Below are 26081 nucleotides of genomic sequence, written 5' to 3'. Positions count from 1 at the left end.
CTTTTTATGCAACATTTTTATAAAACTAAGATTAAATATGGGCTTATAGCTTACTTTGTATATTATAAACAATGTTGTAAGCACTGTAATTATATTATCAGTACCATCGCAGATATTGACCCTTTAAATGGGCAATTCATACATATATAGCTTTATTCGTGCCGTCATTACAATATATTAAAAGCACGAAATGTCTTTGAAATTATGATTTATATTCATATATGAAAACTATCATTATGTCCCCGACAGGACTTAACCTGCGGGAATTTAAGAAAATAAAACATTACTTAAATATATATATAAAAAGTCCCATTGCTGGGCTAAGGCCTCCTCTCCCTTTTGAGGAGAAGGTTTGTTATTATTATTATTTTTTTTGTTTGTTTGTTTTTTTTACATTTGTTTGCAAAAATTTAATTATACAATTATTAGTGAGTCCATAGATAATAGCGCACTTTGGGAACTAATCGATCTCTTACTTGTTATTTCTTTCCTTTATTGAAAGTTCTAAACAATTATGAAATTTACGTGGTAGGGCTTTGTGAAAGTTCACCTGGGTAGGTACCGTATACATCAGATATTCTAGCGCAAAACGGCAATACATAGTATTGTTTTGTATACACGGGACATACAATTTTGTATATACAGTAACAGCCTGTTAATGTCCCACTGCTGGGCTAAGGCCTCCTCTCCCTTTTGAGGAGAAGGTTTGGAGCTTATTCCACCACGCTGCTCCAATGCGGGTTGGTGGAATACACATGTGGCAGAATTTCAGTGAAATTAGACACATGCAGGTTTCCTCACGATGTTTTCCTTCACCGTCAAGCACGAGATGAATTATAATCACAAATTAAGCACATGAAAATTCAGTGGTGCTTGCCCGGGTTTGAACCCACGATCATCGGTTAAGATTCACGCGTTCTTACCACTAGGCCATCTCGGCTTTGCTTGTATATAAGGAATGTTTAATATTTCTTACAGCGCCAACGTCTCTTATAAATTGAAATATGAATATCGATTAAAATAATTAGTGTGAAGACTAGCAGTAGTTGGTGTGAAGACGGAAAACCAAAAAAACGCTTACCCTTTGAAACACTTTGGAAAATAGTGCAAGACAATCATTTAATGTCCTGAGGTTCTAATGTTTAAAATGATAGTGACACACAATTATATTTTAACCACGCGCAATTATACCTTTGCCTTGCAATACCAAAGATTTATAACAAACTATATATTTCTCTAGGCGTCGTTTTTTTTTTTCTTCAAAATATTTTTTTTAATATTTAATATTCATGATTCCTAAACGAAATAGGCTAAATATTTAAAGAGCTAAGAAGAGATAAAAAAAAAATAAAAAAAGGAGAAAATAATGTAAATGTAATGAAAATTAACTTTGAAGTAAATCAAATAGTTTGGTACATTTTACAATTTTATATCATATAACCATGTCGCGAAGATACCTATAACTTGTCATCAGTAATTCTGAGAGAAGAAATTCAACAGAAAAATCTCGCTAGTATGTTCCTTACGGTCAAATAAATGCAATAACAGTTATGTAGTTAACCTAAATCAAACACTACTCATCACGTGATGGCTGATTTATTCCATGCGGGCGCATCCGCAAACTGCTTTTATGATTTAACTAAATCAAATCATTGTATTCAGTTCAGCCTAATATTCGTTTCTTTTTTTCAATCAGCAATACTTACTATTATTGTGTTCCGGTCTGAAGGGTAAGGGAGAAACTTTTAGTTTCCAAGCTTGGTGAGGCATTGACGATAAAAGTAATGGTTAATATTTCTTACAAAGCCAATGTCAATGGACGATGGTGATCATTTAATAACAGGAGGCCGATTTGCCAGTACGCCTTTCTATTTTATGAAAAAAAAAAACAATAGTGAACTTTTCAACAATAGATATGAAATGTAACATAGAAATAGTCTTCGAACTAAATAATGATTTAGTCAAAAATACGAGGTTAATAATAAAAAAAACCTTTGACAGGAAAAAGTCGCGAATAACATTTAATAAACTTATGAGTTTATGGAAAATATTTTTGAATTGGAAGCACGTGTATCATTTAATAATGTTTAATAATATTGTTTCAGGTATGTTCCCTGTTGCAATTATATAACGCTGACAGCGCGGGTATGTATGTATGTATATTACAAGAACTCAGTATTCAAACAAGTACTCCTCAAATACTCCTCAAGTACGTATCAGGTAAGGGAATAATCAGTAAATTCTAGCAGTTTAGCTTAAATTTGTTGTTGTTACTCAAGTTGTTCTTTGATTTCATGTGATCCTAGTAACAATAAAACGATTTCATGAACACTTTTTTTTTCAATTTAAGACGAATATAATCATAATTATTGTTAAAGACTGCTAAATATCCTATATAATACAAATAATATCTTAAGAATTCTATCTATATTTAATTTTACTTGATGATTTTATACATACAAGGGCTGCAATTCTCAAGATAAACATGGATGTAAATTAGAAATTTTCTATGTTGGTAGAGACTAAATAGTTTAGCCTTTAACGTGACGAAACGTATTTATTGAAAGGTTTGTTGTTTATTACATAATTATTACTAGAGAACAACAATGTGTTTTTTAAACAATAAAATATTATGCAAATCATTCTTTGAAATATGAGTTATCCAATTACAGGTACAAGTCCCTTGATCCATATTAGTTCTTAAATTATCATCTTATTTCCCAAGGTCGGTGAAACATTGGTGATTTAATGCAGGTTTGTCTAATATTTTTTACGGCGTCAATGTCTATGGGCGTTGCGCTAACTATCAGGAGATCCATTTACTCGTTCGCTATTTTATAAATAAAGGTGACTCTGTGCCAGGCAGTATAATATATAACATAAAAAAAGTAGTCAATTAAAAAAAATATTAAATGTTAAAAACTTATCATCGTTAATTTTTTTGTGTCAGATTTTTAAAATTAAGCTGATTATTTAATCAATTAATTTATTAAATTTAGAAATAGTTACTGTTTAATAAAACAAAGAGGTTTTAATTCCTAAAATAGGTTTTGGGCAAGCATTGTTCAAAAACGTAAAAGTTAAGACATGTATTTAAAACATTCTGTATTTTAAATTGTTCAATATTAACAATAGCGTCGTTTTTAGACATGTGTAAATCACGAGTTCTTATTGTGTAAATATAAATCTATACAGCGCCATTGAAAATGGATATGTTTTCTGGATTCCAATTTCAAAACAATTTATATAACGTAGTCAAAAAGGCAACAGAGGATTTTTTTTAAGTATGTGTAATGGCAGTACAAATGTAATTATATTTTTATCTAAATAAACGGCTAACAAAATTTATGTAACAACTGATTCATTCTTATATAATTACAGCCTTTTGTTTCTGTCGGTACAAGTTCCGACATTTCATAAATTTTTTTATGTTGACAGTACAAGCGAATCCAGGATTAAAAAAATTGTAGTATTTTCGTCACGACATATTTTTAATCAATGGAAACAAACTAATGATGTAACCCAAACCATCGCACGGGCTAAGTGTAAACAACTGACCTTTATCTTGAGCGTGTATCTATGTAGATTAAAAACGATTGCTTAGAAATCTGTTTCTAAATTATATAATATTATGTTTGCTATGCGTTTTAGATTTAAATATATAAAATAATAAAAATTAACAAACACTACGGTATTTGCTTAGTTGACGTACACCTCACGATCAACGTAATTTATTAACTCGTCTATTTTATGCAGACTGTCCTAAAATTTAAAAAAAAAATTGGTTAATATAATAAAAAAAATATGTCAACTGGTTGATTTGAATGTTTATGAAATGATTGAAAAATTACACCTTTAGGCACTGTGCTCACTTTTAAAATTTTGCAGTTTTTTGAAATGTTATCTTTAATAACCATAATATATATATATATATATATATATATATATATATATATATATATATATATATATATATATATATATATATATATATATATATATGTAAAATATTGCAGTTCCATCGGATCAAATGAGTTAGAGAAATAGGGAGTGCACATGTGCTTGCGCAAACATCTCGTAATTTACTATCTTCTGCGCAGCTGGCTAGTTTTCGTTGATAATGACTGCTGTGGCCGAATTCAAAATCGGTCGTACAGTTATGTAATTAAGTAATTTCAGTTATGGTTATATAACATGTTTCGTGCATTGACGGTCTCAGGACTTGTTCATATTTATAACAGTGATAATGCCTACTAGCGGTTGTGACTTACTATCAGTGGAGCTATTTTCTAGCGTAAAAAGTAAAAAGTTTTATGATACAAATTATTTATTAGTACACGCTTCAAAATGTCGGTTTTCAAACTTTTCTGACTATATTAACTGACCATTTGATCGTCTTTATAAATAGTAACAAAAATGGCGAGATAATAATAATAAAAATTCTTATATAATTCATATGATAGTTCACTTTCCACCTTATATATTTTTTTAATTTATTCAAGGAGGCAACTGCCAGCCAAACTAATAATCCACCTGATGGAAAGTGTTCATCGGGAAGCGATATAAACACATTAATAATAATCATTAATAATTTACTGGTGGTAGGGCTTTGTGCAAGCTCGTCTGGGTAGGTACCACCCACTCATCAGATATTCTACCGCAAAACAGCAATACTTGATATTGTTGTGTTCCGGTTTGAAGGGTGAGTGAACCAGTGTAATTACAGGCACAAGGGACATAAAATCTTAGTTCCCGAGGTTGGTGGCGCATTGGCTATAAGCGATGGTTGACATTTCTTAGAATGCCAATGTCTAAGGGCGTTTGGTGACCACTTACCATCAGGTGGCCCATATGCTCGTCCACCTTCCTATTCTATAAAAAAAAAAATCAAAAATCAGTTATTATACTACTAGCATTTCATGTCTACTATATTTAGATGGAAGGTAGGGTCTTATAACTTCCATCTACAGATAGCGAAGACATTCAAAGCTAGTAGCATAATAACCGGTACATTACGTTTGTTGCTCGTCGGACAACTTTCCTTTGCTTAGGACACTGCCTTCATAGCTTTTAATGTTCTTGTTTGTTTAAGGTTATTAAATATTAATATATAAAACCTCTTTTAATTTTTTAAGAGATTTAATCCAATGTATTGATTATGTGCACAATATAGCTGTACCTCCTCGAGTATTAGTTTGTAAAGTACAAGTTTAGAGTAATCTAATATATGTTGCTTTTTCTTCCAAGAGCATACAATTACGATTGAATTTTTATACAATAAATAGGGTGTGATGTTCATTTGTTTTAAAAAATTCTGTTTCTTATATAATATTCAATATTTTAATAAATTATAATACGAGTTGTTCCAACTAAGAAATATTTATTACAACAAATTTAATAAAAAAATCGCAGTGATGATATTTGTGTGTGTGTGGGTGTGTGTACATATTCGGGATACCGGATACCGTTCTATTATAGAAATATCATTCACATACGTTTTATGTAAATAAATAATGATTCAATGAACGCACGCACGGACGCTTAACCAATTTACTGCGAAATGTTTTGTGTATGTTATATCAGATCGCGGAATAAGGTGAGATCGGTAATGGAAAGATTTTGTAGATATTATGATATTCCTATAAATGTTTTTTTTTCCTCATGTAAAATATACCTACACAGGTGATGTAATAATGCGCGTGTTTAGACAAATCTAGGTGCACATTTTACACTATTATTCTGTCTGGCCAATAAGATAGAAGGAAAACGGCCTTATGTGCTTTTCGAGACACGGTATGTAAGTCTGCCAACCTCTTAACTCTGGCTTGCCATTGAGTTTATTATAGCAAAACTAAAGAGTGTACTATAAGAGTGTGTATAGTGTAGTATAAATTTATGTATAGTACTGGCCATATAAAGTTACAAAAAACCAATTAAAAAACTACTAAAAAAACAAAGATCAACACGGTTGTCCTATTTAAAATAAGGACAAGCATTATATTATGTCACGAATAAGCAACCGGCGTTGTAGAGAATCGTTTATATTTTGTTAGTGTGTGTATGTGTTTTATTGCTATACATATGCACATGGCATTATTTTTTTTTTTTTGTAGAATAGGAAGGCGGACGAGCATATGGGCCACCTGATGGTAAGTGGTCACCAACGCTCTTAGACATTGGCATTGTAAGAAATGTCAACCATCGCTTACATATCCAATGCGCCACCAACCTTGGGAACTAAGATTTTATGTCCCTTGTGCCTGTAATTACACTGGCTCACTCACCCTTCAAACCGGAACACAACAATATCAAGTATTGCTGTTTTGCGGTAGAATATCTGATGAGTGGGTGGTACCTACCCAGACGAGCTCGCACAAAGCTCTACCACCAGTATTAATACACATACACATAGAAATGTCTTTCCAAATACGTTCATATATATTTGAAGTATCCTGTTGCTATTTTTCGTTCAATTTTTCAGCTAAAATGTGTTATCGAAAGTGTGGGATCCTGACAAATCGTATTCCACTTCGTTATCATGAATATGTCATCGAAATGTTATTTTGTTGTCAATTTAACTGTCAGAAATTTCTAGGAAACATGTGTCAATGTATTATGATTAAAAAATAATATACTCGTAAATTTATCCACAAAATAAATAATATATTAGAAGAATTTATGTTTAATGAAATTCAAACGCCAGATGCGACAACCACCGCAACGCTATCGTAAATACAAACCTGCAGCATCCACGAGGAAATGCGCCTACTTTCCTCCGCATCTAGTTTTACTATCAACGCTTCGAACTGATATAAACACCTCGTTTTATTCAACAAAAGTCATCCTATTATGCTGAGAAATAGAGACCATATTCAAACAAAGGATTTGGATTTAGGGCGCTCTCTCGTAGCGAACTTCGCTGTTCGTAGTTTGTGTCGGCAACTCGGGCCTCGGCAGTCGTACGTTAGCTGCTGCGTTGGTAAGACGTATCGCACTTGTGTTTCTTGGACAGATATCGTGTTTGTGATAAAGATGACCAGTGACGGTGAATATTTGAGTGTGTGTTAAGGGGGTGATGCACTTGCGAGTTTTGCTGGATCTGCAGGCAGGCATGAAGGGACAACCGGTCTGGTGAGCGCTCACGTGTATTAGAAAGCATGTTTGAATTAAATGCGTTAAACTCGTTTGTTGTGTGAGAAATTGTTATCGGATTAACCTTTTTTTTTTAATCATTTTATTTCCACATGTGTATCGGATTTTAAAACCTGATTGTGTAATTTAGTTTTTATCGTTTCTTGCTCGTTTTTTGTTAGCATAAAACAACCTATTTTATGCTATAAACCTAATTAAAAATCCTTTAATAAATATGAACCTGATTGTTAAGATATATATCCCACCGAATAATATTCAATCCACTGTAGGAATTATATGTGTAACATGTTATTCATAACTCCAGAAGTAGTTTTTTTTCTGAAATAAGTTATTAATAAAACTGAATCACATCATTTCCGAGTAACGTTTCATGGGACGCTATCTGGTGAAGTGCTCATAGAGCTTTTTAGGAAATGCGAAATATAACAAGATTGATATATAACCCATTATTAGAGGTACCGACTTTTGTTTTTATTTATTTGGGTAGTGTCTTCAAAGTCATATGCAATACATAATTATGTATTTATCACTAGCTTATATCCGAAATTGCCACGCAGACGATAATTTATTCGATAAATATATAATTAGGCAGCTTCCTTTAGGTGTCTGTAGCTGTTGTCATGGAGTATATGGACAAGGATGGTTGGGCTTCTACAAAGACATATAGTATATCACTGGCAGTTGTAGTGTTGAGTGTTAAGTACATAAATATACATTACTACTGGTGGTAGGGCTTTGTGCAAGCTCGTCTGGGTAGGTATCACCCACTCATCAGATATTCTACCGCAAAACAGCAATACTTGATATTGTTGTGTTCCGGTTTGAAGGGTGAGTGAGCCAGTGTAATTACAGGCACAAGTGACATAAAATCTTAGTTCCCAAGGTTGGTGGCGCATTGGCTATAAGCGATGGTTGACATTTCTTACAATGCCAATGTCTAAGAGCGTTTGGTGACCACTTACCATCAGGTGGCCCATATGCTCGTCCACCTTCCTATTCTATAAAAAAAAAAAAATCTATGAGAACGATCATGAAAATCTATATGTCATAATATAATTATTGTGTTTGAATTATATTTTATAATAGTAAACTTATTTCCGTTGCTTTTTTTTCAGTTTATTATAGTAGCATAATTACTAGAATTTTCTTTACTATGGTCTCAATATATTTTTATTACTTACGTTATTATATCATTTTTAATGAAATTTATTATATCCTTTTTAATGCGCCCTAAATAAATATCTACGTAGAAAATATTAATTGTTAGAGTAACATTTTTAAATATAAACAAAAATACGCTCATAGAACGTTTAAACATCAAATTGATTAATTTTCTTGTACTATATATTAAAAATAGCGTTTATGTTTAACAAATGAAAACAATATAAGGACTATAAATAAAATTTCATTAATATTAATTAAGCCGAGATGGCCTAGTGGTTAGAACGCGTGCATCTTAACCGATGATGGTGGGTTCAAACCCGGGCAAGCACCACTGAATTTTCATGTGCTTAATTTGTGTTTATAATTCATCTCGTGCTTGACGGTGAAGGAAAACATCGTGAGGAAACCTGCATGTGCCTAATTTCATTGAAATTATGCCACATGTGTATTCTACCAACCCGCATTGGAGCAGCGTGGTGGAATAAGCTCCAAACCTTCTTCTCAAAAGGGAGGGGAGGCCTTAGCCCAGCAGTGGGACATTAACAGGCTGTTACTATAATATTAAGTTGAAACGTCGCTTTTATTTATATTCTTATTTAACTCTGGTTTATGTATATTATTTATTCAAGCATTGCGTAAGAAGTGCTGAACCGCAATATTTTTTGTCATTTTCAATATACAAATGCTTGCAACTTGAATTATTATTATTTAGTATATAGCAAAATTTATATGTAATATGATATATTTATGATGACATTAACAGTAGGTAAATTTATTTAAATAAATAATATTAAATATGTTTAAAATCCAACCGGACTAAATAAAAACAAAATTAAACTCAATCCTAGTCAATTATCAAGCACGCAATTCTTATTATTTCTTTTGAATTTGTACATGTAATAAATATATAGAAAATAACAAGTGAATTTAAAATAATATATATTACCTTTTCAGTCTCATTTTGTGAATTTAAAATTAATTTATAAATTACGCGTAACGCTTATACGCTCTAGTTGAAATTATTTTTGGAAGTCTTATGAATTTTATGTGGAATATCGCCAACAATTTTAATTAATCATTAGACACTACTTACACCTTAAATTAAACAAAATGGTTCAAATAAATTTAATTTTGAATACCCATGTCATTCGCTTGGACATGAACCGTATTAATTTTTTTTTATTTCTCCAGCGGATTACATCATTTCCCGAAATAAAATTCTCTTTTATATTAACCAATATAATAAGTACAAATTTGTTGACTTATTTATTTATATATTTATTATAAAGATACACCATTGACTTATAAAAATGATAGTATATTACGGGTTATTAAAATATTAAGATATATATATTTTTAATAATCTTTTAAAATAAAATAAATCTAAAATAAAATTAAACTATACAGACATTACATTATAAGTTGTAGAAAAACATGGCGTCCAAAAGATTGGCAGTATTCCCTCTTCCCTTGAATCAGTAGTCCCTCTCTGAACTATTAGACCCAGTCTCTGGGCAAAGTAAGTGTGTCAAAATGTCTTTATAATTATCAAAGACTATTAACTCTACGTCCTACAAATAACATATTAGAAATTGGTAAATTTTACTTTGATATCCGGAGAATTCCTTATTTAGTGATACTAAAGTTCATTGAATGCGATGAGGGTAAAATTTAAATACCGAATTCAAGTACATGTAACGTTTGCAATTGAAACGCCTGTAATGAAGTTTAACTAATGTCATGTTTATTGCGTAATGTATTGCGCGCGCTTTTTTTGAAATGTAAATTATTTATGTGTATAATTTAAATGTCGAATTTAAGTGAAACGTTTCTTTTGGTAACGATTGAGTAAAACGCATCAAACCCACGTTTCGCTTCTGTCTCATGATTAAGAATCTCCATTCTCGTTTAAGTTTTAACGCTATTGGCATTATTCATACCCTTTTTTAGTTAGTATGAATGATACCTTAAATTAATAAGGTTTTAATTAATAAAAGATAAGCTTTTTAACAAAATCATTAGTTAATTAATAGCTACACTCCTAATCACTCCCTCGTGAATATCATAAACGATCTCGATTCAATTTCGTTAGCATTTTTAATTAAATTGACGCCATGTTCTCATTAATAGAAATATGTATGAAACATTTTAAACGGGTCTTTTACATGATAAATATAGTAGTTATTCATATTTTTAATTATTAATTATTTATTATTAATTATAAATTACAGTAACAGCCTGTAAATGTCCCACTGCTGGGCTAAGGCCTCCTCTCCCTTTTTTTTTTTTTTGAGGAGAAGGTTTGGAGCTTATTCCACCACGCTGCTCCAGTGCGGGTTGGTAGAATACACATGTGGCAGAATTTCGATGAAATTAAACACATGCAGGTTTCCTCACGATGTTTTCCTTCACCGAAAAGCACGAGATGAATTATAAACAGAAATTAAGCACATGTAAATTCAGAGGTGCTTGCCCGGGTTTGAACCCACGTTCATCGGTTAAGATTCACGCGTTCTTACCACTGGGCCATCTCGACTTATAAATTATTAATATATAATATAATTATACCACCCACTCATCAGATATTATACCGCGAAACAGCAGTACTTAGTATTGTTGTGTTCCGGTTTGAAGGGTGAGTGAGCCAGTGTAATTACAGACACAAGGGACATAACATCTTAGTTCCCAAGGTTGGTGGCGCTTTGGCGATGTGGGCGAGGGTTAACATTTCTTACAATGCCAATGTCTATGGGCGTTGGTGACCACTTACCGTCAGGTGGCCCATATGCTCGTCCCTTTCCTATTCTATAAAAAAAATACGATAGATTATATATTATCAATGCATAATAGTACTTAAAGTACTAGATTAGTAACTCTCTTTTGTGACAGTATTAATTGATAACGCTTTTACAGTAAGGTGCCGGAAAACTTAAGAAACGTTTCGAATGATAATATTTTTATCTACAATAATTATAAAATATATGTACATATAATCTATGTACACAAGATGGCGCGCGAGCTTTACCGCAATAATCATTTACAAACAAATTCAGAGGCATTCAGCTTTTAACCAGTAATAAAAATTAATTAAATGAATAGTTTAAGAAAATTTGTCTAAAATAATAAATTAACAATAACATCATAAAAATGCATGAATATTTCATAATGCATGCATTAATAATTCAATTGTAATTTAAAGGTAATTAATGACAACGTTCCCGTTTCAATTGATGCACAGAGAGCGTTTACCTTAAATAAAGAAATGTACCCTTTGACCTTTGAATCTTAATTTAAATTTTATTGACCTTCTTTCAGTCTATTTTAAATGAGCACTTAACTTTGAATTTCGCGGACGTTCGTTTGAAATGCAACACGATGTTTCAGAATATTAAATCACTTTAAATGCGAACTTAATTTATGATGATGATGCGACTGATTTCGGCCACTGCGGCAAATCTCGTGAGAGATTAGCCAAATGCGTAGGACATATAATAGCGTACAAGTGTCCGCGAACACAGATGCACTCTCTATTCACTTACTCATAATCCGATTGAACGGCAAACCGACACTCAACATCCAGACTCTGGGCTGCTACCGAGAATTTTCAATAGAAAACAATATACAATAACTTGTTTATTTGCCCGACCTGGGGCTTACACCCGGTATCTCGGGATCGGCGGCCTTATATCCACTAGACCAACGAGGCAGTCAGTAATTTATAATACTTAATGTTTATTTAAACGATGATTTATGACAACTTTTAAAAAATATTTTTAAGATGACAAATTATTATAATTTATAATATGAATTATATAAGAAAAAACATTGTAATATAATATTTTATATTTATTTTATACAAGACTTAATTATAGAATATATATATATTCAATATATTTGAAGCGGTCCTGCTTGGTGCAGTTATTATGTTACTAAAAATATATAAATTATTTTGATTTATATACATTTAATTAAGTCATTTATTCGTTATATATTAATATGACTACATAAAACTATCACCGGTGGGTATTGACACTTGCTCTAAAAAACTAACTGCCATAGAAAGCACGCGAAGTAACGCCTATACAAATACAAGATAGGTTGAAAATGTAATCAGCGAATTCTAAAAACTATTTACAATAAAGTATTTTTTTTAATATTGAAGAAAAATATAATATAAATGAAATAATAAAAAAACATTGGAGCTATTTATATAATAAAATATTATTTCATAATCTTCTTAAATATATAATACAAGGCATAAAATAGGAGATATTGTTATAACTTTTGTATTTTTATTTCTATAAAGAAACGAAGTAATATAACAGACCCATTGTTATTTATATATTTGTAAACAAATGAAATGAGCATGTAACATAAGGACGTAACTCTTCGCTCACGATATAAAGGAAATATTCACAGACTTCCTACTCAGTTCAATGTCCTCAAATTTTCCTTAGGCATAATTATTCAGGGCAGCATAAACAAACACAATTTTGCTAGACGTTCTTGGCGCCATGAAGTAAGTCTGAAATCATTACATAAATAATTACTTCATTTGTGGATTCATTATAAATCAAATTATAGTTTGTTCAAATACACTCTCAAGCACTTTTTGATCAATAATTTATAATTAAATATTCAATTGAAATTAAAGCAAGGTATGTTGATATTTACTATTGTAATTATACTATTTGTAATATTAAAGGAAAACTGAACATCAGTTTTTTCGCATTAGAAATTATCTCATTAATAACTCAATTATATAGGTCTTTATTGATTTTGTTCAAGAGAAAAGAGGTACTGAAAGCTGTAGAAGAATCTTTAAACACGCTACGCATTATACATTGGTTATTATGATATATGATTTAAGGAAATTTAACTATTATGATAGGCTTCGTGTTGTTTGCGTTTGTTGCTGTTACTTGCCAAAACGATGAAATGTTCAAAACAAGAATTAGTTAGCCGAGAAACTTGTTATGATTTTAAATAATTATATAAATAATTCAAATATGTTGAAGATAAATCATTTAATAAGTCTCTCCTTATAAAAAATTCGTAAGTATTCTGGTCAGAATACTTTATATTCATACGAATAGACAGTAAAATTGAATTAGACAAATCTACCGGTATTGATACGGAATAACCGTTATGTTTCCAATTAAACGTTCTCAATTCTCATCTCTAGTAACTTACGTTTTTCATAAAACATGAAACGAGAGAAATTGAACGAGTCCTGGCACCCTAATTCGAATATTATATTAAATTAATTGTCACTAATTACCAAAGATAGAATATAACGGTAAATTCGTATAAGAAAACCGAGTCAGTAAAAATTAGCGATGTAGGCGCTATACTAAACTAGATAATAGGGTTGCCATAGAAAATCATGAATCAACGAATTTCTCAAACGAGTTTTGTAGGTCACGACGCGTATGAGATCAATCGATTTAAAGCGGTTAGTTTTACTGTTCGTGACTTTCTTTTTCTCACGGGCGTTGTTTGCATAATAATGTGGTAGTTTAAAAAATAAATGGATTAAAGTTTTGTACGTTGTATTATGGATGTTATATTATTATATATAACATCCATAATACAACATACATATATACATACATACATTTGCTGCTTCGTTGGTCTAGTGGCTTGATTTAAGGCCGCAGACTCGGAGGTCCTGGGTTCAATTCCCAGATCGGGCCAATAAAAAGTTATTGGGTTTTTTTATCAGAAAATTCTCAGTAGCAGCCCGGAGTCTGGAAGTTGGAAGTGTGTACACTCCCGTGCCTCGGAAAGCACGAAAAGCCGTTCCTGCGCCTGAACTCTTTCCGGTCGTGTCGGATTGCCGTCCCATCGGATTAGGAGAGTAAGCGAATAGAGAGTGCACCTGTGTTTGCGCACACACTTGTGCACTATAATATCTCCTGCGTAGTTGGCTAATCTCTCTTGAGATTGGCCGCCATGGCCGAAATCAGTCTGGAGGACATTATTATTATATATTATGTTATATTTATTTGATACACAGTTCGATACATTTTTTAGTCCACCTGCTTTCGAATTAATTTTTTTCTTTCTGACTCATTGACATTTGTCTAGACACCTGCCATAAATATAATTAAATTTCTAGCGGGAATGTCAAACTAAAACAGTAAAAGTATTTCCAATAAAACAAGCATTATTAAAACATTTATAAAATATAAGTAGTACTCAACATGTTAATTGCATAATTTTACGTAATATTTGCGGAAATTGACAATTTTCTGAGAAATTAAACTTATTTATCAGCTCGTAATTGTATTGAGAAATGGTCACACTGTATTTACTTACTATTTATTTATATCATGGAAACCGGATTATTACAAAGGTCATTGCTCCCGAGTGCTTGAGCATCGCCAAATCTTGTTTATTTTTTGCCTGCAGGTAAAATTTCAACGGCAAAAACCTAGATAAAATTTGTTGTTTGTCCGTAAATGCAAAGTCATTCGAATGATTTCATAATTCGTCTAATTTTAGTTTGATTTACTTACACACATTAAAAAAAATAAAGGCAAAAATATTTCATATCGGATATTTTATTAATTTTTATATATTCATATTTGAACAAAATTTTAACGAAAAGGTATATATAATACTTAATTTATAATACTTAATTAATATAATATTTAATACTTAATTTAAATCACTTAAAATCAATATTATTAACATTTCAGATTGCAATTATATAATGTAGTATATTTTATGTACTTGATAATTTTATGTTTCATAATGAGATGTTTCCAAGCGACAATTCCAAACTTAAGCTTCACTTGGTAATTGAATCTCTTAAAAAACCGTCAAGTACTAGGTACTCGTTAAAAGCTCAGGAGATTTGGAGCCGATTCCACCTTTCCATCAACGTAAATGTGGACATTGTGTCAGATTTTCTTTCAACACATAATGATTTGCTCGTGGTAGTTTTCTTTAACACCAAACCAAATCGCAGTGGTCTGTAAACTTAACCACTTTGGCTACGTCAAAACATAAATGCTATAATTTACTTGCAGCAAAAAATACGGTTATTATATAAAATAAAAAAGCATTGCTGTTTTTAAAATAAATGGCATGAGACGATTTGAATCAACCAACACGAAATTGGTTAGTAATTTTCTACATCCTTTTAAGCCTATTTTAAAATAAACTCTTCAGCGCATCCAAACAATGTGACGGGCGTTGAAAAGCTCTACACAAATAAAATATAACCCTTATGGCTGAGACAGTAGTGTTCAAAATATCTGATTTATTTGCTTGGAGTGGCGCGTCGCTGTAATTTCACAGCTGACAATAGAAATAACCACAGATAAATTTAAACCATTTACATTGTATTTATGGTTTAATTTCCTTTGATACTTAAATTTAATTCGCCTTTCCGATTGATTGAAATCTATAAATACTATAAATATGTTTCACTATAATTTTGTCAGCAGTTAGTTGAATTATTTGGTTCTTTAATAGGGTGACTGGTTCAAAATTGGTAAATTGTTTTTTATATAAATAGCATACGACCTGACGAACCACCTGTCAAGAAGTGGTCGCAGTACATAGAACTATTTTAAGCTTATTGGCATTGCGTTTATTAATAAATATTAGCGCTATCGTATACATTTCGAATACTCAACAGTTCGTTTATCGTTTTCACGGGCAGATTAAAGTCACAATTTTCTGTTAAGAATGTATAGATACATTAATGATACCGCGAACTTAGTCTTGTACTTAAGTCTTATGATTGTAGCACAAACTTACCCTTAAGTTTTTTTTTTATAGAATGGGTAGGCGGACGAGCATATGGGCTACCTGAGTTGTCACCAACGCCCATAAACATTGGCATTGTAAGAAATGTTAACCATCGCTTACATCGCTAATGCGCCACCAACCTTGAGAACTGAAATGTTATGTCTCTTGTTCCTGTAATTACACTGGCTCATTCACCCTTCGAACCGGAACACACCAATACCAAGTACTGCTCTTTTGCGGTACAATATCTGATGAGTGGGTGGTATCTACCCAGACGAGCTTGCACAAAGTTCTACGACCAGTGATAGTAGGGTACCTATAAAAAGGGATATACGTTTTAAATCATTGCGGCCACGTTAAAGCTTATACTATTTTAGTATTTAAGATTAATTTCTAGGCATACTTTTATTTTATTAACAATTGATGCCTTAGTTGGATATAAATAATGGAAAAATATATTACGCGATAGAATTGAATTTTAATGTCAGAATATTACGCCATCTGCAACCATGAAACGTGAAATATTTTTTATGTGAAATTCATGTAGACTTGGCTTGAAAAAAAACTGGCCATTTGTACATTTTTATAAGTGCGCGTGAAGTATCCATCCAGACGGTACGGTACCAACCCTTAACATCAGTTAAACTATCTATAGCTCGACATGAACATGGTATATGTCTTACTGAATCCATGTGCATAATTTGTGTTTATCACAACACGTGGTGACGGAAAACACTGTAGGGGAACCCGCATGTGTCTCTTTTGTGTCACATGGATGAATCCAAGCATTAAAATGGCACAGTGAAATCTTCAAATCTCCAGAAAACCTATATATTTTTTTAATTTGTCTAAATAATAAATTAACAATAATATCATAAAAATACATGAATCTTTAATTCAATTGTAATTTAAAGGCAATTAATGATAACGTTTAGCATTAGAACGGCACCGTGAAATCTTTAAATCTGCAGAATACCTATCACTGTGGGATATTAAAAAGTTGTTATTTTTTTTATCTGAATTGAAGATAAGCTTCGATTTATAATTTTAACTTAACATGTTTAGTGTGTTTGAAAGTATCACGAGACTATAATTAATTTACTGTTACACGTTAACGATCACACAATCTATCTTATTATATAACGTATGTTATAACTATTGAGAGACTATTTGTAATGTTTAGAAGTTTGCTTCGGAGTTATAAAACAAAATATAAAGCTACACATATTACTATATACATTTAGTTGCAACAGCTATTACTCCGAAGCAATAAATTGCTTTGATTCGTATAATTTTATTTGTCAGAATAATAATTGTACCTAATAATTATAAATTAGATAATTTATTTTTTATGTACTTGTATGTGATTGACATTTGATTTGAAACTTTAGTTAGCTTGGGTTCTTTTATTGTTCAATAGATACCAGAAATAATCAACTATAGAATAATGGGAGCGCCTGGACTTAAAATATAATAAATGTATAAAATAAATACATTCAAATTATCCATGGGAATTAAAATCTTATGACCATTGCAATAGTGACTATAGTGGTTGTTTCGCTTTCCTAATCTGAACTCAACAATACATAGTATAGAAGTTTAAAGGTGGATTAACTAATAAGTAAGTTATTTTTGACGAGCCGGTGGGCGTGGTTGTTTCCTTTCACGCCGAAGGTTGTGGGTTCGATTCCCACCCAGGACAGACATTTGTGTGCATGAACATGTCTATTTGTCCTGAGACTGGGTATAATTCTAAAATCTTAAATCTTTAAATCTTCATATAAAAATCCACGATTTATGTACATACAGCTTTGGTACAGTATCACGATGTGTGGATATGAAATTATTATTACGATTTACCGTCTTGAACTTTGTACTTCCCTTCTAGATATGAACCATTAGGAACGCACTATGTTATAACAAGTTGCTTATTTTAAGTACTGTGTTTTGTTTCAATATGTAATTATATCAATTCTGTAATAATATTTTATTAATATTAATTGAAGTAAAATAAAAAAAAACCACTAAGAGTCGGGATTAGATTAATGGTTTCATACTAGTTTGAACAATTTATTGTTACTGTTATTTCAAACTTTAGTAAATATTTTCAGTTACACGTTGCCTATGAGAATTTCAATTAGCTTGCTGTTATATTATTTTAAAGAATCCTTGCGACAGACAGGCGATGTAGAAGTAACAACGTAGGTTCCATCCAATGATAATGAAGACCTAAAAATTTTTTTTTTTTACATTTAAAGCGAACTCATAGCCACAGACGTATAGTTACTTCGTTCGTAACTCTGAGTGGGAAAAACGCAAAAAGATTTGTTCAAATCGGACCTAAAGATTAGCGTAATATGAAGCTAATCTTTAGGTTAGTATAGATCACACAACTTTGGAAATTCACAAAAAGTTATCATTTCAAATAAAGTTTATATTTCTTAGCTGTTATTTATAAAATATTTTGGTTAATTCTGAGCATTATTAATCTGGATTAAAAATAAATAAACAATTTTGATTTGGAACTCGGCCAACCAATCTCATAATGTGACCTAAATAATAACCTAGACTGAAAGTGCATTGGGTTATATCTATATCATCGGGTATATTTTTAGAGTATTTGTAGAAAATAGATAAATACTTTCATAAACACCATAATTACAGATGATTTTAACGATTAATAGAAAATTATATACACTATAAAATATGAACTTTATAAACGTATAGTATACAATGTAACCTATGTAACCATTGTTACTATTCAATTTATACTACTTACTGTCTCTCGTTGGAATATACATATGTTCTGACTGTCAGCCTTAATAATAATGACGCTTTCAGAATTATTCTATTAACTTTACAAATATACATATTAGTAACATCCCAGGCGATTATTCCCTTTTTGCTTGAAAACTATCCGTGACAAGAGATTTTAAAAGACATCAGCGTATTTGATAATACAACACCAAGAGAACCTTCAAATTATTTTTGTAAATATAATCTAAAAAAATAATAAATAAAACTTACGTAATCGATAACCGTATTTCGCAATGCAACTCCTTTGTCGCCCAATGTCAGTGCGGGACGAGACTTAAGACAGTTTTTTCGCGAATACCAGGCATACTAGGCATAGAGTCAAAGGGTGCGCCGTCTGCGCAGTATATATATATATATATATATATATATATATATATATATATATATATATATATATATATATACATATATATATAATCAAAATATCCTAAAGAAATGTATATTTATTTATAGTTTAAAAGGTTTATTTGTAGTAAACATTAGTATATAAGTCTATAAAGAGCCATGCAATTTTATATCGTCATTTTACATTATTTTGTTTAATAAACACAAACCTACCAATGGTTCGTAATGTTGTTTCTACCGTTATAATGCTTGCAAGAATTTACTTATTTAAATCTGTATAAGTACTTTATGAGTACACTGTAAGTACCTTTGAGTACCTGTAAGTACCTTTCAGTAATATTTCTTCATCGGGATGGCAAGATTTCCTATCTGTTTAATACGGAATAAATACTGTAATAATATAATATAATAAAACCTTCTCTTAAGCGCGCTGTATCTTTTGGTTTAAGTTTTATGTATATTGGTTTAGTAATTTTTCAGTTCGGAAGTACAAAAAAAGTCTTCTTGGTTTATTATCAAAGAGATTTTTTAAATCTGTATTTTAAATCACTAGTACTGACTTTCAAATAGAGATTTATGTCGTTATTTCATCTGAATAGTAAAATAATAATTATTATTTCATTATTGGGCGACAAAATCTAGATAATAAAAGTTACACCAAGATAAACATGAACATTGTGGAATGTTAATCTGCACATTGTAAAATTTAATATTTTTTAATATGCATTAATTATGGTTTAGTTTAATATTAGTTGGTATCGTTTTTATTTATCAACAGTGTGCGGTTAGTATAATTATTATATAAATTTGGTAGCTAGATCTATTTTTTGCCCCTGAATTTATTAGAAAACAAGAACCTTATCGTATGGTAAACTGTTTGTACAGATTTATCTTTGTTAAAATATGTACATAAGCATATTAGGTAGATTAGTGATCACAATCAAACAAAACAATACCACCTTCATACTTACAAGAATTTTAATTATATAAACACTTACGTACTGCGTCATATGGAATTTTGACAAGATCGTTTCTTATAAATATTTGATTAGTTTATTGACTTTTAATATTTCGTTTGACATAATAATATATAATACATATAATAATGTAAAATATATGTCAACAGTGTATCAACCGCATTGGAGCAGCGTGGTGGAATAAGCTCTAAACCTTCTCCTCGAAAAGGAAGAGGAGGCCTTAGCCCAGCAGTGGGACATTAACAGGCTGTTACAGTGTATGAAACTTAACTAGTAGCTTCGTTTTCACGAGACGCACAACTTTTCTCTCTACGAAAATTTTCAATAGTGATACATAAAATTGTTGGTTGATAAAGAATATGTCGATAACGTGATTGTCTAAATTTTATTTCTACCAGGTCGTTTAGAAATTAAATCTTGAGGTAATTTAACGTAAAAGAAAAAATCTGCATCCTTATATGTAAAACCACTAGACCAACGAGGTTTTAAAAAAAAAACCGCAGTTTTTTTTTACATTAACATTGAATGTAATTAATGAAATGAGCTTATTTTGTTATTCGTTGACGTAAAACGGTCGCATCGCTGGCTGCCACGGTCTCGACCTTCATGCCAAGTATCTGGCTTTAACAAAACGGCTAATTTCTAGAGTCACACGGCGTCTAACTGTTCCTTTAGCACGCCATGTCATCACAAATCGCAACGCTATTACTGCGAAACACGAAACATCCGAGATTACCATGGAAAGTCGTTCAAAAAGTAGTTTTTTTTTTTAATTTTTGTACAATTTACTTAATAACCATTACTATTGTTAGTACAACTGAACAATATTGCAATGCATTATTACGTCAAGATACTATAAGTTATATATTGTTATGCATATTATATATGTTGTCACGAGAAGGACTCAATTAATTTTGATGCAGTTCTATTTTATTCGAAGTATTACAATTTTTAATACAGACATACGGTGAACTTGCCTAGCAAAGATAACACTAAGATTCCATAAACGACCTCGGTAACCGCGGTCATTCACGAATGCAGGATTTCGCGCTCGATTACGAAAGATGACAAGGATTTTCTTTTTATTAAATTTTAACCATAATCCCCCCCCCCCCCTCCCCTTTTACCGTACGAAATATCTTCTACGTGGATGAACATGTAGGTGAGTCTCATTTTACACATGCAGGTTTTATCACGATGTTTTAAAGCACGTCGAAAATCAGTGATCTGCAATCTTCTGCAATTATATTTATTTTGTATTTATAAAAAGAGTGAAATTATATTAAAAAACGAATTCACTCACCCATACTTGTGTTCTCATACAAGCAGGTTTCCGCACGATAGGAATTGCAAATAGCACTTGAAAAATGGTTATCCTTGAAGTGAATTGAACTTACAACCTTTAGTGATTAACATTTGTTCTATCGTCTTGATCATCTTTGTTTATAAATTGTATAATACGAATCGTCTCTCTACCCAATAATCAGTTACAATATTTAGTTTTTAAAATCAAACACACTTTTTTGGTAATGTGGGAATGCCAACGGACAAATTATCCACCTGTTCGACACCGCCCATAAACATTGGCGATGTAAGAAATTTTAACCATCCATTACATCGCCGATGCGTCACCAACTTTAGGAACTAAGATGTTATGGTCGCTATACTGCCACACTCACCCTTCAAACCGAACCGCAACAATACTAAGTATTGCTGTTTCAGTCAGATGAGTGGGTGTTACCTACCCTAGCTATATATAGGCTAGTACATAGCCCTATCACCTAGTAAACAAGTAACAAGAGTTCTCTATTTCTGACAATATAATACAATCGCTGTACAAAGCTGATAAGCCAGGAGTACAATATTATGTACTGACTTTTTGCCAAATAGCTAAAAAATAATTTTATTACTAATAAATTATTATTGTGCGTTGAATGCTTTAAAATTACTTTGCAAAATAATTCCACAGAATTACTTTACAATTAGGATTTCCTTTTGATAGATTTTGCCTGTATATACTTCGCTATTTGAAAATTCATAAAGCTTGTCCTTGGTTATATGTATAGATTAGAGACTTTATCAAAAACAGACTAGCTTGAGAGAATCTTGAATTTTTTGGAGCGTTTCCAACATTCTAATTGTACTTAAAGTACGTACATTTTAAACTATATTATGGAAAATTTAATACGTAAACAAGATAACCTACAAAGACAAATCGGATTATATTTTTAATTCAGAATAATTTAACAAAAGAAAAAAATATAGTTTATGCAGGTACAAGAACTTTTGATTCGTCATTTATTATGTCTTTAATTAATTTTAGTTAATACTATATAGTTGAACGCACAAAGACTAAAGACTTATTATAAGAATAATAAAATTTGGATTGTTGTTTACCACATTTCAATAATATCAATACGCTGCCAAACGAAGGGAATAGGCTGACTCATCAATAAAAATTGAACACAGCAATACATATTGGCGTTTTAATTCCTGACTACGAGTACCTAGGTGATAGTCACTTAAACATACCGCCTTACACATTGTCTTACTTGGTGGTAGGGCTTTATGCAAGCCCGGTACTACCCACTCATCGCATACTGTTGTGTAACGCTTTAAAGGGTGAGTAAGTCTACCACAGAAATAAAAGATCTTAATTCCCAAGGTTGGTGGCGCGTTTGCATTGTAAGCAATGGTTAATATTTTTCACAGCGACAATGTCTATGGGCGGTGGTGAATCACGTGGCCTAATTCCCAGTCTGGCTAAAATATTAGATGATAGTATATTAGTTATAAAGCAGTGAATTATTAAACACCGATTTCTCACTTTCTTTAACAATAAAACTAAAATAACACAATAAACTCATTATTCATTAGGGAGTGACTTTAATTGACAGACTTTTTTAATAAATTCATCAATTAGTAAAGATTAATTGCCAATCAACGAAAAGAGGTTAATTACTAGTATCTTCAAAATTATCATATATAAGAAAGTATTCATTTACCATCATTTACGATGCAAAAATCGTACCTACATAATACACTTTCTAGTTTAAATTGAATGAAGATATTCGATGCGTGGAAGTAACGTATGCTTGAATATATTTGATAAAATCACGGAGATCTTTTTCCTTCCTTCATTGTAATTTTTTTCATCAATAAACGCAATAGACAGATATGATATTTTAAAATAAATTTCGATATCTATATATACATCAAAGTCATTATGATGGCAATATTATTTTTATATGTTATGGTTTATGAATAAAATCGATTTCAAATCGACTAATCGGATTAATTACCAATGATAATATGTATATTAGAAAGTTGATGTTTTGTAATCAGATCTTATCACGACAAGCTTAACCTTGACGTTAGCTTAGGCTTAACGTTTTAGCGAGTTCCATTGGTTCTATAAAATTTTAAATAATTTCAGCTTTTGAATAGAACGTAGTAGTAGTATGTCACGGTATCTTCATAGTATATTTATTGAGATATAGTTTCTTATGTTAATTTAGTCGAAGAGAGCCAGGACGGTCTGGGTATGTTTTTACAGAAGTAACAATGTTAATCAATTTATGTTTAAGAAATGAGGAAAAATAAATGATAACTTCGGGTCAATTTATTTGGAATATATTATTAATCCTTATCTATATAAGTATGTATTTACAAAAGAAAAGTAGTATTTGTATCAGTTGTCTGGTTTCCATAGTACAAGCTCTGCTTAGTTTGCGATCACATGGCCGTGTGTGAATAATGTCCCAGAATATTTTCATTATCAAAATAAATAACATTCTACTTCATTTTACCTTTATTATTTCTTAAATATTTTTATATGTTTATATTTGATTATTTTGTAATAATAAAGCGAGATAAAATTATAAATATACAAGTGCGAGAGCGAGATGAGTAGCCTAGCTTTTGTCCAAATTTAGATTTGTTTTGAACGAAAAATGGGATTTCTAGCGTTTTATATTTCATGTCGTTATGGTGAAAGTTTGCATTTAAGCTGTTGCTTACTTCTAATATATAGTTGCGTATTTTGAGCTTTAAATAGTTTTTTTTTTAAATAAATTGACACATTGGGAAAAGGATATATTTCTTACAGTGCCACCTGCACACATTAACCATTTCTTACATCACCAATACGCCACCAACCTTACTAACTTCTTAGTGTCTAAAATCTTGTTAAGTCCCACGTGTTTATTACACTGCCTCACTCAGCCGTCCAACCGGAAAATAATAAAACTAAGTTTTGCTGTTTGGCGGTAAAATATATATTATGAATGGGTGGTTGTATTGTAAAATTAACATAATATAAAGTTTATATTGGCACCGGAAGGAAGTTTTTGTTTGTCTTGCTATCTAATGTAATGAGCTTATTCCGTCACGCCGCTTTAATGCGGGTTGGTGGACACGCGTGTTGCAATTCCATATAACACATGCCAAGCACAATATGAATAATGCAAATTAAACACACACAAATTCAGTGATGTTTGTCTAGGATTTGAATTAATTTCGATCGAATATTTGAATATTTAATGTAGACAGGATCTTATTATTTATTTATTCATGTTCTTCAAAAGATTAGCTTAAATTATTCTTGCTTTCGGCTTAAATTATTATTGTCATATTTATAGATAATCAAGTTCTACGTACGAATACGTAATAAAAATTTGTATTATATTTCATTATTACTGAATGCTTCACTGTATTCTATTAATAGCATTATGTTCTAAAATAACAACTGTTATAACTATAGATGGCCCAGTGGTAAGAACGCGTGAATCTTAACCGATAATCGTGGGTTCAAACCAAGCACCACTGAATTTTGATGTGCTTAATTTGTTTTTTTTTTTTTTATATAGAATAGGAAGGCGGACGAGCATATGGGCCACCTGATGGTAAGTGGTCACCAACGCTCTTAGACATTGGCATTGTAAGAAATGTCAACCATCGCTTACATATCCAATGCGCCACCAACCTTGGGAACTAAGATTTTATGTCCCTTGTGCCTGTAATTTCACTGGCTCACTCACCCTTCAAACCGGAACACAACAATATCAAGTATTGCTGTTTTGCGGTAGAATATCTGATGAGTGGGTGGTACCTACCCAGACGAGCTTGCACAAAGCCCTACCACCAGTATAAATTTGTGATTATAATTCATCTTCATGTGATTGATAGTGAAGGAAAACATCGTGAGGAAACCTGCATGTGTCCAATTTCACTAAAATTCTGCCACATGTGTATTCCACTAACCCGCATTGGAGTAGCGTGGTGGAATAAGCTCCAAAGCTTCTCCTCAAAAAGGTAGAGTAGGCCTTAGTCCGGCAGTGGGATATACACAGGCTGTTACAATACATCCAATCAAACGTTCACACTTTGTTTGAAATATTTCAACTAAGACAATTAATTAGTTATATTGACCAACAAAATACCAATTAATAGACAATTAATATATCTAATTATGAAAGTTTTATGAAGAAGGTTCTGGAATCTGAAGGGCAAACCGGCGGTAAGGCTTCAGTAGTCATATAATGAATCAATGTTGAACACGGTCAAGTATGTTTAGAGAATGCTCGTCCGATACTTAATAGGATTTCGAGAGTTAAGAGGCTTATTATAATATTAATTTTTATGTATGCGTTGTAGTAACAAAACATATAAGGGCCATCGCATGTTTTTAGAAATTTTAATTAGTTCATTATAAATACATTATTGTTCATGAAGAGTGAAATAAAAATAGTGTTATGTGCAAAAATAAAATAAATGGTTTGTACAAAATGCGGTCTGCGCTAAGGATTTCACACAATTTGTTTATTGGTGAATTAATTAGTATAAATATACTTACTAATGACA

General features: G+C 31.3%; 1 protein-coding gene across 2 annotated transcripts in view; it reads left to right on the top strand.

Moving 5' to 3' along the window:
- Positions 1 to 26081, top strand: part of LOC126769163 (uncharacterized) — a 99492-nt gene that overhangs the window by 34129 nt on the left and 39282 nt on the right. Inside the window, exon 1 of one of the 2 annotated variants that reach the window (XM_050487788.1) lies at positions 6949 to 7131. The exons of the other annotated variant lie outside the window; for it this stretch is intronic. Coding sequence (XP_050343745.1) covers positions 7076 to 7131 — 56 coding nt within the window. The 5' untranslated portion in view covers positions 6949 to 7075. Of the gene's footprint in view, positions 1 to 6948; positions 7132 to 26081 lie in introns of those variants that run through there. 2 annotated transcript variants of the gene reach the window in all.

Source organism: Nymphalis io, chromosome 6 (assembly GCF_905147045.1).
Source record: "Nymphalis io chromosome 6, ilAglIoxx1.1, whole genome shotgun sequence".
In the NCBI taxonomy this organism is placed as follows: domain Eukaryota; kingdom Metazoa; phylum Arthropoda; class Insecta; order Lepidoptera; family Nymphalidae; genus Nymphalis; species Nymphalis io.
Note: the sequence above shows the minus strand (reverse complement) of the source record. Positions and strands in the feature narration are given on the sequence as shown.